Here is a 15,085-nt window from a genome sequence, read left to right as displayed (position 1 = left end):
ACAAAAAAGTGATGTTTATGGGTGCCTCCTGGGTGTACACAGGGGCCCTTTAGTACAGAATTGTGTTTGTAATTCAGAGCTTAGAATCAGGAACTCCTTGTATATGAAAGGGTTATGGTAGAGATAAAAATCTGTGGCAAGACTTGTATTATGGAAATTCTTCTTCAGTGGCTTATGTATTTTAGAAAAACTCAAAACAAGCCATGTTAGGAAGACATTGTAGCTTCATCTTCCGTCAGTTTTCTTGGTTTAAATTAAATAACTGAAACAGTGTGTTTAGTAGAGGTAATAATATTCCACATGATTATCAATTTGCATGTGATTATTTAGGACTGGGATATAAGGATTTATTGATTTTGCACAGATCAAAACCAAGGATAATGGAGCAAGCCTACATGTTGATCTAAACTTTCTTCTTCTTATTTGGCACACGTATTTTATAAATACATTTGGCATGGCTTAAAGCTAATATGACAGACTACACATTAAGAAACTGGAGTGTTTTATTTGTCTGCTTGTTTGTTGGTAATGGGACTTGAACTCTGGGCCTGGACATTGTCCCTAAGCTCTTCAGCTCAAGGCTACCACCCTACCCCTTGAGCCATAGCACTGCTTCTGTTTTTCTGGTGATTAATTGGAGATAAGAGTCTCATAGGCTTTGTAGTACCCAGGCTGGCTTTGAACTTTGATCCTCAGGTCTCAGCCTCCTGAGTAACTAGGATTACAGGTGTGAGCCACCACACCTGTCTGGAGTGTTTTTTAAATGCCTTTAAAACTATGAAAGGGAGGCAGGAGTTTGGCCTACTGGTAGAGTGCTTGCCTAGAATGCACGAAGACCCAGATTTAATTCCTCGGTACCACATACATAGAAAAAGCCACAGAATTGGTGCTGTGGCTCAAGTGGTAGAACACTAGCCTTGAGGAAAATCCAAGGATAGTGCTCAGGCCCTAAGTTCAGTCCCCAGAACTGGGGAAAAAAGAAAAAAAAACTATGAAAGGAAGTTTGTTCGTCATCCAGCCTTAGTTGATTATTGTTTTGAACTTTAGTTTGTATTCCTAATGCTTGTTCATTATACAGTCATGTATATGGAATGTGGAAGGAAAATGGGAATAACTGGTTCTAAAAACTCAGGATTATGGGGCCGGGAGTTTGGCCTAGTGGTTAAAGTGCTTGCCTAGCATGCACGAAGGCCCGGGTTCGATTCCTTGGTACCACATACATAGAAAAAAAAAGCTGGAAGTGGTGCTGAGGCTCAAGTGGTAGAGCTCTAATCTTGAGAAAGTCCAAGGGCAGTGCTCAGGCCCTGAGCTCAAGCTCAGCACTGGCAAAAAAAAAACAAAACAAAAACTCAGGATTAGAGTGCCATTTATTCCCCATGGTCCTCCCCACTCAGATTGAATGCCTTTGACAATCATTTATTTGAAACAAAGAAGTTTATGTCAATGAACCCTGAATAAATCAGGTGTTTATTCCTGAGCTCAACAAATATATTATGAGACTGGGTGCTGGGTGGCTCATGCCTGTCATCCTAGCTACTCGAGAGGCTCAGATCTGAAGATTATGGTTCAAAGCCAGCTCTGGCAGGAAAATCCAATACATATCTAATAAAAAAAAAGCCAGAAGTGGTGCTATGGCTCAAATGGTAGAGTACTAGCTTTGAGCACAGAGAGAAGCTCAGGGACAAAGCCCAGACCCTGAGTTCAAGACCCAGGACCTGCAAAAACAAAAACAAAAAAAAATCCCCAAACCCAAATACACTATGAGGAGCCATTATAAGTTGACTTTCATAGAGAAGAATTCAACATTACCTAGACGCCCCTACAGAGACATGTATTTGTAGGCTGCAGCTTTCATTGTTCTGTTTTCATATGTGCAAATAAACCACCTTGACCATGTTCACTTCCGTGGGAGGTTAAAACAGAGCACCATGATTTGAGACCCATGAGAGCTCAAGTAGTAAGACCCTATCTCAAAGTACAAACTGAGTATGGTAGGGTATGCCTTGTAATCCTAACTATGGGGAGACAGAAGGGGAATCAAGTGCGATATCCAACCTGAGAAATATCTAAAGTCAGAAAAGATACAGGGATGGTCCAAACAGTAGAATGTAAGCGAAGCCCTGAGTTCAAGCTGTTTCTTTGAGATGACCTCCCGGACTCTGCTCATTGCCCTGGAGCTGTTGCTAGATTCCCTCCACCAGCCGTGTTCCAGCTCTACTGCCCTTTCATTTCCCATAGATGTTGACGACCAGTGCATTGGTCACATCATGGCTTATTATACCTCTCCTGTAGAGTGTGAGCAAGATCAGTTCTGGGTCTGAAACTCAGGGCCTGGGCACTGTCCTGGGGCTTTTTCAAGGCTAGCACTCTACCTCTTGAGCCACAGCACCACTTCTAGCTTTCTCTGTGTATGTGGTAGTGAGGACTCGAACCCAGGGTTTCATGCATGCTAGGGAAGCACTCTACCACTAGGCCAAACTCCCAGTCCTCAAAGCTAAATCCCCCTTGAGTCTTCACTTCTGTACTGAAGTAAGCCATGCTGATTTTCCAAGTGTTTCTTCCCCTTTTTGTAAGACCAGGTTGGCTTTCCTGTCTAGTCTTACAGAAGGTGTGCTTTATCTTCTTTGACTCTAACTATCAGGACTCATGTTGGTTTTCAAGCTTTCCTGGCCATTTTTCCTAACTAGATTGTGGGTTTCTATACAGAGACATCACACGCAGTGAAGAAATTAAGTTCTTGGCTCACTTTCACTATTTCCACTGCCATGATCTGAATTCCTTTTCTTCCATGCAACTTTGTGAATTTCAGTGTTTGAGTGTGTGTGTGTGTGTGTGTGTGTGTGTGTGTGTGTGTGTGTGTATTTCCATGGTTAATAAATTTCCTTCAAGTTCTCCAGGTCTTCAGATCAATAGAAATAAAGTTACTTATAATACTGCTAAGATCCCCTAACCTAGTGATTTAAGATGATTTTCAATATATTATAGCAATTGTATAATAACAAGAGGTATATTCCTTATCCCTGTTAGAAGATTTTTAGCCCCATGATGGAAGATAGAGGATTGGTGTTTTGTTCTCATGATGATCCTTTGTTTATATTCTATTTAGTTTTGTTATAAAAATACGTTATTCAAAAAAATGTTATTCACCAATAAGAGCTTACACTGGAGATTGCACTTAAATAAATTTAAAATGCCAGTACATAATAGGTTTGCTGCTTTCCATTACAAATATCCAAAGCAATATAATTCTGTGACTTAAAAATAATTCATGGGCTGCAAGTTTAACCTAGTGGTAGAGTGCTTGCCTAGCATGTATGAAGACCGGGTTAAATTCCTCAATACCACACACAAATAAAAAGCTAGAAGTGGTGCTGTGGCTCAAGTGGTAGAGCTCTAGCCTTGAGAAAGCCCAAGGACAGTACTCAGGCCACAAGACTGGCAAAAAAAATCTTATAAAATTCATCAATTTGAGTACTGTACTTAAAAAAATAACCTGATTAGCCATATTATTAAGGTAAGCTACATCTCCTTTCCCTTAAATGGAAAATGGTAAACCAGACATTTATTTATAGTTTAATTATCCCATCACCAACTATTGTTCTTTAAACCTACAGATAAGATATACCTGAAATATAAAAACAGTGACCTTTGTTCCAGCAATAGAAGTTGAATAGTTTTGTTTTATAATAGGTATAGGTAAATAGCTTAGGTTTATAATAGCTTTGGTTTATACTCTCCCAACAATCCCCTTAATTTTCACTTTTCAGAAGACAGCTCTTTTCTTTATGGTCATTTATTTGGAAAGTGTTTCATTTTGGGAAACTGTGATTTGAGCCAACAACTGTGATTTAAAAAAATATATATATATACATCTCTTTTCTCACCCATAGTGTGCTTCTTATTTATTACAGGATTCCTTCAAGCAAGAATTGACTCTCACTAGCACATTCATTGAAATTGTTCACAATAAGCCACTTTTCTCTCCTTATTCCAAAAGAAGACGCCAGACTCACAAATTTAAGATGATGGAATAGGTTTGCACTTCAGGTACCCACACCCCTCACCCTCCAGCACGGTACTACATGATTCTACAGGATCCCCATGTTTCTGAAGTTCCCCTCTTTGCTGAATGCATTCCTTTAACAAAGCACCATACAACAGGAGCTTGCTTTTATGTGTCAACAGAGATAGGATCCATTTTGAATATTTCCTTTGGGTCACTACTATAGTTCAAGCTAAAGAATGACTATTCAATAAGAAACGTGGTTTTAATTGCTTTATAAAGAACATTGTTGTCAGCAATAAACTTCACTCCACCGCATATTAAAAAACCCAGCAGTACCAGTAAATATTGGAAATAGGATGTGAGTAGTAGACTCTTATTATTCTCCCCAGGCTTTGTCAGGACATTTCGCCTTAAGGAACTGCAGCAACCTTTTATTTTTGAATACTTTTTTTTTTCAAGCCACGATTCCAAAAAGCAACCAAACAAATATAAACAACCTCTGCTTTTCCTGCAGTGATGAACAACAGAAGTGGTTACTGGTATTTTCTCCATCTAGTACTGTAATTACTTTGTTGTTTCCTGAGTCTAACAAACTTTACCAGTAGTGAGTTAAGAATAACTATTGAAGACTATGGAAGCACAACAAATAGAAACAAACAAACAAAAAAGCCCTTGTCCTGTGGTCAGGAAGCCAGAGAATGGAGAAAGAGATGGCATCTTACAACCCTTTTCAGAAGGATGTTCCCAATGACCCTCCCATTAGGCCTTAACTCCTCAGTGCTCTGTTACTTCCCAATAGCACCACTCTGAGTGCCAAGCCTTTAACACATGAGCCTTTGGGGAGCACTGAATATCCAAAGTGCAGCACTCGGTAAACAGTTCATCAGAATCTTTGTCTCTGGGAAGATTCAGTGCTAGAGTCGTTAGGCACAGACTTGAGCAGTGGCCTCATTTGGCATCAGTCCCCAAGGAAGGCCATTTGCAAAAAAAAATGCAAATGGCAAAAGGCACCGACATCATGGAAAGCTTTTAGCCTTGACTTAATAACAGGAATAATGTCTCCCGGTAATTAATATCATTGCCGTTTGTCAGGGGACCAGTTAACGACAATACTGCTCAAGCCTTTTCTTTTTCTAGCTTAACTATCCGATAGTTGGGAAATGAAGCACATTTTCCAAAAGAACAAGTTTGAGATTTTATAAAATCTTCTCACTTGTTTAATTAAAATGTTCCACTAGATTTATTTTTAGAGTTACTTTTTTTTTCCTGGAAGCTGCTAACCTAAATCCTAACAGATCTTAAAACATATTTGACTTGAACAGTAGGCTTTGCAACATAATAAATCCATTTTTTGTGTGTGTTTCAGCAGAATGTGTTTGATCTATAGTAACTGTCTACACAAAGAAAATCTTAGTTACTTCCGTAATGGCTTTTGATTTTTCATCACAATTTTCATTTTCCCTGAACAATACAGTTATATATGTATGATAGAAAAAGGAAAACATTTAATTTCTACAAAGAAAATGCAGTGGATAGCTTTATCAGTGGATAAAGCTATTGGCTAATGATATCACAGGTGATATTTTTGTTATGTGACCTAACAGACTTGTTTTCCATCTGTGTGTTGTTTTTGTTTTTTGTTTTTTTTTGGTTTGGGTTAGGTTTAGTTTTGGTTTTTTTTTTCTGTGTGTTGTTTTATTTTATTTTATTTTGCTTAGTGCTGATCCTGGCTTGAACGCAGGCCTGGGTGCAGTTCCCAACTATTTTGGCTGAAGCCTAGCAGCTCTGCCACTTTGAGCCACAGCTCCACTTCTGGTTTTTCTGGTGATTGGAAATAAGAGTCTCACAGACTTTCCTGACTTCAAACTGCAATCCTCAGATCTCAGTTTCCAGAGTAGCCAGGATTATAGGCATTGCCTGGATTTATTTTTTTTTTTTAAGGAAAACTAGCTCATTTCACACGTATTCTTTTGTACCGTATTTCTACTTGAAACTGCTGGTAACCTTTTTCTACAATACCATCCATAAACAATTGTCAGAGCCCTTGTTTTCTGGGAAGATGTAGAGCTGGAGTCCTAATAAACAGATTTGCAATGGGAGCAGGGAGGGTCGTCCCTCCTGAAGGTTGCCTTGCTGCATCATGGACTTTTTCATGCTATAAGTTATTTCGATTGTGATGTTTATTGTCTGCAAATATTTCCTCATGTTCTCTTCTTGTAGCAGCCTGGCTGTTTACACTGTTTCAATTCCCTTTGCATTTATCAGACATAGACCCCATGCCCTTGTGTAAATAAGACTATTAAAATTTTTTAGTTTTAATTCAAAGCTGTTTAGAATACTGGAACCAAAGAAGTTTGAACAACTGTATACAACCAAGGGGTTGTTCATTTAGGGAATAAGCCACGTTATTGAAATTACTAATTACCTAAGCTGTGTGATTTCAGTGACTCTGAATCACCTTTTTTTTTAGAGCTAGAAGGAATTACTGAGAATTTGAAGAAAAAAATGCATCTTTTAGAAATGAAAGCAATAGGAAGTAATGAAAATAATTCTGCCTCCTAGGAACACACAGTGTAAAGAAAAGCTGGGTTGGATAAAAGTACCAAAGATGGTGATAGACCTTCTTTTGTTACCAAGGCTTGAGTTATTTTGAGACTCTGAGCAGTAGATGCTTACTTTTTTTTTAATTCAAATAAAAAGTCAGGGTGGGTGCTGGTAGCTCAACCTGTAAATCCTAACTACTCAGGAAATTGAGATCTGAGGATCACACTTTGAAGCTAGCTTGGGCAGGAAAGTCCAGTTAGTTAGACTCTTTAACTACCAAAAATCTGGAAGAGAGAATACTAGCCCTGGACACAAAAGCTCAGGGATAGTGTCCAGGCCCTGAGTTCAAGCCCCAGGACTGGCAAAAAAAATTAGAAATCAAAATGAAAGATAAATTCACAAGTGGCAGATATGTGTGAATATCTGATCAGTGACACTATAGCTCCAAAGCACTGAAGCTTTATTGGGGTGAGATAAGAGTGTGAGGTAAAGAAAATGTTCTTTTTTTGACTGTCTTAGGGTTTGAACTCAGGGCCTGGACATTGTTGCTGAATTTCTTTTGCTCTACTCCTTGAGCCACAGTGTAACTTCTGGCTTTTTCTTTGTATGTGGTACTGAATTGAACTCAGAGCAGGGCTTCATGCATGCTAGGCAAGCACTCTACTAAGCCACCAACCTAGCCCCAAGAAAATGTTCTTGAGCCAGCACCAAGAAAAGACTCCTCCAAGAGAATCAAAAGGAAAAATGTTTATCCAGCAAATTGATTAGGAAATTTTCCAGTAGGTTCAACACATTATGGGGAGTGGTCAGCAGACAAAACAAGGTAGCCACACTACCAAGCCCTTGAGGAGCCAGAAAGAAAGAAATACAGGAGGTGGTTGAATGAGTTAATTGACACCAGGAAAGGCCTGAACAAAAATAAGACCATCAGATGTCCAAGAGAAGAGATCATTGTTTCTCCTGTGTCTCAGGAAGGGGAAATAAACATGAGCAATACTGAAGAATTGTATTTTCAAGGAACTTAGTTTATGTCCAAAATGTTTTAGGCAGAAGTGGAGATATACAGGATTCTGATGTTTCAGCCTCTGTTTAATGCAAGAACCAAATTTCTAGAATGGGGCATTCTGGAGTTGCATAGTCATAGTAAGTATAGCTGCTACAAATGAAATGACATGAGACCCTAATGCCATTGGCTTATGCCTATAATCCTAACTACTCAGGTGTCTGAGATCTGAGGATCGTGGTTCAAAGCCAACCCAGATAGAAGGAAAGTCCATGAGATTCCTATCTCTAGTTAACCACTAAAGAAGTGGAAGTGTAGTTCAAGTGGTACAGTACCAGCCTCAAACAAGAAAGCTAAGAGTCAGGCCTGATTAATTACCTAAAGACATGGGATCATGCAATCATCCAGAAATCTTGTGGCTGTTTCTTTCTGGGCTTCTTTTCTCACTGGAAGTGGCTGCTTTCCGTTCTCTTCCAGACTTCTGTTGGAAGGGTGGTATCTTTTGTTTTTCACAGAATGTTCATCCAGGTGTGCCTGTATTTTTACTGTAAATTTTTGTGGCGCTGCCTGAAATTTGTAATGAGGAAGCTAACGGGAAGATGCGAACTGCAACGCATCTGCTACAACACCAAGCCAGGAGCTTCTAGAACCATGAAAATTGGTAAGCAGGGAATGAGGAACTGGCCAGTGGATTGGGTTGAGGATACAATGTGATGTTCAAGTAAATAATTGGGAGCTATTCATAAAAGACCATCTTCAATGACTTTCTTGGTTACTCTCTTAACAGAAACATCATTGAGGGATTCAAAGAGTAAGGTAAGCAAAAATCTTTCCATTTCCCCTCCCCCCCCCACAGCAACTTTATCATATCCTAAAAAGTAAAAGTTTCAAGAAACAAATAATAGATCATTGACTATGAAAACTAGAGCCAACTGAGAAGAATCATTTGTCAATCACAAAGCAGCACAATACATGTCAGAAGTGAAATACCTATTTGCGTGTGTGTGTGTGTGTGTGCGTGCGCACGCGCATGTGCGCGCGCACACGCAGTGTGTCAAAACTAGGGCTTGAACTCAGAGTCTGGTCTCTTACCTTTTTTTTTTTTTTTAAATCTCAGGGCTGGTGCCATGCTACTTATGCTACTTGACCCACAGCTCTACTTCTGGCTTTTTGGTTAGGTTAATAGGAGATAAGTGTCTCACATGCTTTTTCTGACTAGGCTGATTTCAAATTGTGGTTCTCAAATCTCAGCTTCCTGAGTAGCTTTCATTACAGATGTGAGCCACCAGCTCTCAGTAACATATGTTATTTATTGTTGAATTAACCCTATTTATCTTTCTTTCCAAATGACAGACGAAATAGTCCTAAAATAAAACAGTATTATTACCAATATTTCTTTCTCTCTCTCTCTCTCTCTCTCTCTCTCTCTCTCTCTCTCTCTCTCTCTCTCTCTCTCTCTCTCTCTCTCTCTCTCTCTCTCTTCTCTCTCTTTTTTTTTGTCAGTCACAGGCCTTGATCTCTGGGCCTAGGCACTGTTCCTGAGCTCTTCAGCTCAAGGCTAGTGCTCTACCCCTTGAGCCACAGGGCCACTTCTGGTTTTCTAGTGGTTAATTGGAGATAAGAGCCTCAGGGTCTTAGTGTCCAGAGTTCAAGCCCCATGGATGTGTGGGGGGGAGATTAAGCCCTGCTGTCGTGGCTTTTATCTGTAATCCTAGGTTCTCAGGAGGCTGAGATCTGAGATCTGATTGCATTTCCAAGCCAGCCTGAGTATAAAAGTCCATGAGACTTTTACTTCCAATTAACCAACAGAAAACTGGAAGTAGAGCTGTGGTTCAAAGTAGTGGAACACATTATCCTTGAGCAAGAGAGCCCAGGGACAACACCCCCAGATCTCCAGCTCAAGCCCTAGGACTAACCAAAAAAAAAAAAGCTTAAGCTTAAACAAATACTAGAACTTTGTCCCAAGAAGCGCTGTTTAAGCCAGTGGTGACACTTGAAGAGAATTGACTGAAACATTGTTTTCCCAGCTGCTACAGACTTCCGTGAGTGTTCACCCTGATGCGATCGAGAAAACTATAGAAGATATCATGGAACTGAAAAATATTAACCCCGACATAAATCCACAGTAAGGATATGTTTTGTATGTGGGAAATACAGACCCCCAAGTCACACACAACCACACATTTTCCTGTCCCTCCTGTTCCCAGCGTGTGGAAGTCTTTCTTCCTCTTCCTGAAATGATTGTCAGTGTTTTTGACTTTCAGTTGAAGGATAAGGACAAAAGGTGTATTTTGGTGTTTGTGTTAGCAACTTTCTACTATAAGGGAGAGACACCCCTGAGAGCGGATGGTGAGAGAAAGAAAACCCATTTATCAACAATCACTATATTCACGGCCTGTTTTGCAGACAGTGTGAAATGCTCAAGTCATAAATGTACCTAAGCTAATTCTGCTGCATCTAGAATATTCCTTCAGTGCCCTCATGAATATTCTTTCATAACAGGCTGAGCATCTTGGAGACAGTTTTCCTACCTGCTTATCAAGAAGACAGGCCTGTGTGGGAGGAAGAGATTTTTTTTGAAGACTTTAGAACTTTATAATTTATTCCTCTCATCGTGGAAGTCTTCAAATGCATTTGGCAAACGTTCGTGACATTTAAAATTAGCTTTCTGTTTTTTCCATTGGGTACAGCACTTTTTTTTTAAGTGAAATGTGGGGCTAAGGATATTGGGTAGAATAAATTCCAAATGTAGATCTATTTTGAGACAGTTTTAGGTTTGTAACCATCAGGCTGTCCTTTCGATATACATACATAAGAACTGATGTTAAAACCACGAAGGAAAGCTTTAATTGCCACAGGAGAAAAGCTTCCAGTTGCCAAAGACAGAGCTGGAGCTGAAGGGATTTCTGAGTGCAATCCTTGCACGTGGCACTTAAGACTTGACATGTCTGTCTTTTGGAGGGGTGGTAAGGACTAGCTCTCTGAAGCCTCATCACAAAAACTGAATTTCCAGCCTTCTGAAGCCACTGCGACTAATTAACTGTCTTTTCTTCATTCAGACATTAAGTTTGCTTTAATTATTTACTAAGTATATATGTATAAATTTGTTGACATGTATTTTATTCCTCTATAGAAGGGTTAAGAAGGCAATTCATTCTAAATTAGGCTGACCCCCAGATATAAGTCCGGGCAAGGCACCAGAGGCTCGTTACTTATAATCCTAGCTACTCAGGAGGCTGAGATCTGAGGATCAAGGTTCAAAGCCAGTTGGGGCAGGAAAATCTGTGGGACTATTATCTCCAGTTAGCTACCAAAAAGCCAGAAGTAGAGCTGTGGCACAAATGGGGGAATGCCAGCTTTGAGCAAATAAAGCTTAGAGATGGTGCCTAAGCCCTGAGTTCAAGCCCCTGGACAGGCTATAGACCAGATTTTAATTGGCTTCTCTTATTTCCTCTGAGTTTTTCACTTTCTTTTCTTCCTCAAAATAAACCCCCTCCTCAGTTTTACACTGATTTTCTGGGAGTGGTCTGTGCCACTCACAAGCAATCACTTGTAATCAGGACTTGATAACAAGTAAAGATAAACACCATTTAGTTGAGTATATGATTTTATTTAGGTTTAGTGTCCCTTGGCTGGCTGGCCACCTCCCTTTATGTTTGATGTATTAGAATCCTCAGACCTATTGCTCCCACTTTTAAATCTACCATCTCCTGTCATAACCACAACAAAAATGTTCCAACTGAGTACACTAAGAGGGACAAAAATAGATTGGACAGTATTACATAAAATTACCACCATCTGACCATTTTGAGCCAGAAAAAATATAAATGATTGAAGAATGTAGCTAGAATACCTAAGCATGAAATAGTATGGGTATTGTATTAATGCCATCAGGTGAATACAGGTAACCTTTTCTCAAGCACCCTTCTGAAGTAATTCTGATCTACCCAACTATCTCTGTCTGTTATTTTCTTTCTCTGTTGATTGTGGAGCTTGAACTCAGGCCCTGGGTGCTGTCTCTGAGCTCTTTTGGTCAAGGCTAGTGTTCTACCACTTTGAGCCACAGCGCCATTTCTGGAGATAAGAGTCCCCAAGGACTTTCCTGCCCTAGCTGGCTTTGAACTTCAATCCTCAGATCTCTGCCTCCTGAGTAGCTAGGATTACAGGCTCTATCCATGAAAGCCCCACTTCTACCTGTATTGTTCTATTTCTCACTCTCAAGTCACCTCCATGAAGAACAAATGATCTGAACAAATACTCAATTTAACCTAAGACAAAGCCAAACTCAGGAAAGAAATTTAGTGTTTCTTCAGCTAGCCATGTGGGAAACATACTTCCATTGCTGAGATTATGTTTGAACCATTTCCTGAATCTTATACATACAACAAACTGCATCGTGAGTACATGAACAAAGCGAGGACATATCCAAAGTACGTTTTGTTATTCCTTGTGTGTGTTTCTTCCATTTTTGAACACTTTAGGTTGGGAATTTCTCTTCAGGCTTGCCTCCTACAAATTGTAGGCTACAGAAACCTTATTGCAGACGTGGAAAAGCTGCGCAGAGAGCCCTATGATTCCGAGAACCCCCAACATGAGGAAATGCTCTTGAAGGTTAGTCCTTAACATATTTCAGTCCTTCCCTCCGTCACTTATTATTTTGCCAAGCATGTGCTATGTTCTAGGCTTTTACATGGACTCTGGGGATACAAAGACATAACATGGGCACTGAGACTGGTTGTTGTGAAGATTGGGTTTCCTTCCTTCCTTCCTTCCTTCCCTCCTCCCTTTCTTTTTCTTTTTGTCAGTTGTGTCCCTGAGCTTTCCTGTTCAAAGTTAGTGCTCTACCACTTCATGCCACAGCTCCACTTTTGGTCGTCTGGTGGTTAATTTAGAGATAAGAGTCTCAAGAACTTTTCTGCCTGAACTGGCTTTGAACAGTGATCCTTAGATCTCAGCCCCCTGAGTAGCTAGGATTTCAGGCATGAGCCACCGACATCCAGGGAGACTGGGTTTTCTTGGTGGTTCACAGCTTGGAGGTAAATTTTTGTTCATCAAATAATTCATATAAGAAATTAATTCCAATTGGATGCCAGTAGCTCACCTGTATAAAGCTATCATACTTTTGCAATGCGAGAAAACCGCAGAGGCGATTTCACAGGTGTGGAAAGCCAGTAGGAGAAATAGCATTAATCAAAGAGAGTCCTGGGATTTTCTCTTGTGACTTTTTAACGCACAGAGAAGTTGAGGTTGGTATCTACTTAAGCAATAGCTCTCTGGGGAAAATACTCAAGATCTTAATGCTGATTATTTATTTGTGGGACTTAGAGAGTATTTAAAGAAGAGGAAGAAGTTTATATTCAGCATGTTAAAACTGTCAGAAAAATAATAGAGAGTTACAGGTATTCCTGGCTGTCAAAGAAAAACTCTACAAATCTTACAGGAGCTTATGCAACGTAATAAAACATCAATAACACTTTTGCTCAAAACATCGAATTTTGAGGTCAAGAATTAAGAAAAAATCAAAGCCAATGTTTAGAACTACTCACCAAAACGATTTTATACATGCACTTCTGAAAATAGATACATTTTAGAATTAGAGTGTTTCTTTGCTTCTCCCCAGAATTCAATGAGGCAGCAAAAGAATTAGAAGGAAATATTTGTTTGGGTGCCTTACCTTTGTTTTATGGACGAATGTCAAGAGAAGGTGTAATTTTTTAAAAAAAATGTTGTCTCCAGTTACATGTCTGTATGAAGGAGTATATGTTTTTGTGTATGTAAGCACTTAAACAGATGATTCATTTGTCTCTGCTAATTAGTGCTGGCTCTTATGTGAATCATTAAATATTAAAGGAGCCTCACTCTTGGCAATAGTTTTCTTCTTAGGTTTCTTCCCTGCTTCATTTTAGCTAACCCACTGGCTGAACAGCACTCCACACAAGGACCTCAAAAGGAAATTGAGGTGGATGAAAGTGGGGAAAGGTTGTCTGCTGACCAAAGTGATCACAAACAATGAGTAATTCACTCTTGTAATGAATGAATGACGTGTGAGTGCCTGGTATGCAGCATCTTTTACTGGTCTGGGAGCTCCTGCATGGGAGAGCAAATGTATGAAGTATTTAATTTATTTAACTATATATCAAGAGTCTCTAGAATAGAACTTTTGTCAGTGGTTATAATTTAAGTATAAATGAATGATCATTTTGATTGTCACCACTAAGTAGACAGTCATAAAAGTTTATTTTATTTATTTACTTATTTGGTATTTTTAATTTATTTATTTTTGCCAGTCCTTGGACTTGAACTCAAGGCTTAAAGTGCTGTCCTGAGCCTCTTTGTTCTCAAGGCTTACACTCTACCACTTGAACCACAGAGCCACTTCCAGCTTTTGCTGAGTAGCTTCTTGGAGATGAGACTCTCATGGACTTTCCTGCCCAGGCTGGCTTTAGTTGAGTTGCAATCCTCAGATCTCAGTCCGCTGAGTGGCTAAGATTACAGGCATGAGCCACCAGTGCCCAGCATAAATGTTTATTTTAGAGATAAGAAAACTATAACTACTTCACTCCAGGGTCTGATTCACCTATCTAGGGAACAACAAAGCCAGTATTCTCTACCACTGGCCAGGACATTCCTGCCCATGATGGTTTTGAACCATGATCCTCAGATCTGGGTAGCTAGAATTATATATGTTAGCCACAGGCACCCAGCTTTTAGTTCATATCTCTCTCTCTCTCTCTCTCTCTCTCTCTCTCTCTCTCTCTCTCTCTCTCTCTCTCTCTCTCTCTCTCTCTCTCTCTCTTGTCCTGGCGCTTGAAATTGGGGCCTAAGCACTGGGCTTTCTCAAGGCTAGTGCTCTACCACTTGAGCCACAGCAACACTTTTGGCTTTTCTATGTATGTGGTACTGAGGAATCAAACCCAGGTCTTTGTGAATGCTAGGCAAGCACTCTACCACTAGGCCAAACTCCTGGCCCCATAGTTCATTTCTTATATGAATTATTTGATGAAAAACATTTACCTCCAAAAGCTATGTTGTTGAAGGATAAGTATCCTTTCTGAACTCCAATTGGGACATATTTCCAACTTGGACAATGACAGTCCTTTTTTAAATATGATTTTATTGTTATTATTAAGATGTTGTGCAGAGAGGTTACCATTTTGTGTCAGATGATAATGGTCTTTTAATTTCTCCATAGCCATTAAGATCCTTTCCTCAACTGTCTAAAATACTGCTGGAGGAGAGTTTTCCAAACAACACATTGAGTCATGCAGTTTTCTAGATTAAAACCTTCAAGCAGCATGTTTAATGTTTTGTCAGAATGTTAAGGAAAATATCTTCTGCAGTGTTGGATAATACATGTCCTCAATTTTTTTTTACTGTTCTTTCTCAATATACCTTTAAATATTTTCAAAAACTCCAAAAATACTTTTTTTACATAGAAGATGATTTGTCTCTTTGCCTTCCTCATTTCTGTTAGAAAGACTAAAATGCAAAAATAGCCAAATATATGTCCTAGTGCCATTAGCACAATACAT

At 39.5% G+C, this 15,085-nt stretch overlaps 1 protein-coding gene across 3 annotated transcripts in view; it reads left to right on the top strand.

Annotated features, from left to right (window-relative positions):
* Positions 1-15,085, top strand: part of Elmod1 (ELMO domain containing 1) — a 45,296-nt gene that overhangs the window by 12,978 nt on the left and 17,233 nt on the right. For 2 of the 3 annotated variants that reach the window (XM_090319580.1, XM_090319582.1), the window contains exons 3-6: positions 8,069-8,214; positions 8,341-8,369; positions 9,581-9,678; positions 12,035-12,164. In XM_090319580.1, coding sequence (XP_090175706.1) covers positions 8,069-8,214; positions 8,341-8,369; positions 9,581-9,678; positions 12,035-12,164 — 403 coding nt within the window. Of the gene's footprint in view, positions 1-3,911; positions 4,048-8,068; positions 8,215-8,340; positions 8,370-9,580; positions 9,679-12,034; positions 12,165-15,085 lie in introns of all 3 variants that reach the window. The other variant, XM_090319581.1, reaches the window with a different exon arrangement.

This window comes from Megascapheus bottae, chromosome 27 (assembly GCF_031878675.1).
Source record: "Megascapheus bottae isolate mThoBot1 chromosome 27, mThoBot2.hap1, whole genome shotgun sequence".
Classification (NCBI taxonomy): domain Eukaryota; kingdom Metazoa; phylum Chordata; class Mammalia; order Rodentia; family Geomyidae; genus Megascapheus; species Megascapheus bottae.
Note: the sequence above shows the minus strand (reverse complement) of the source record. Positions and strands in the feature narration are given on the sequence as shown.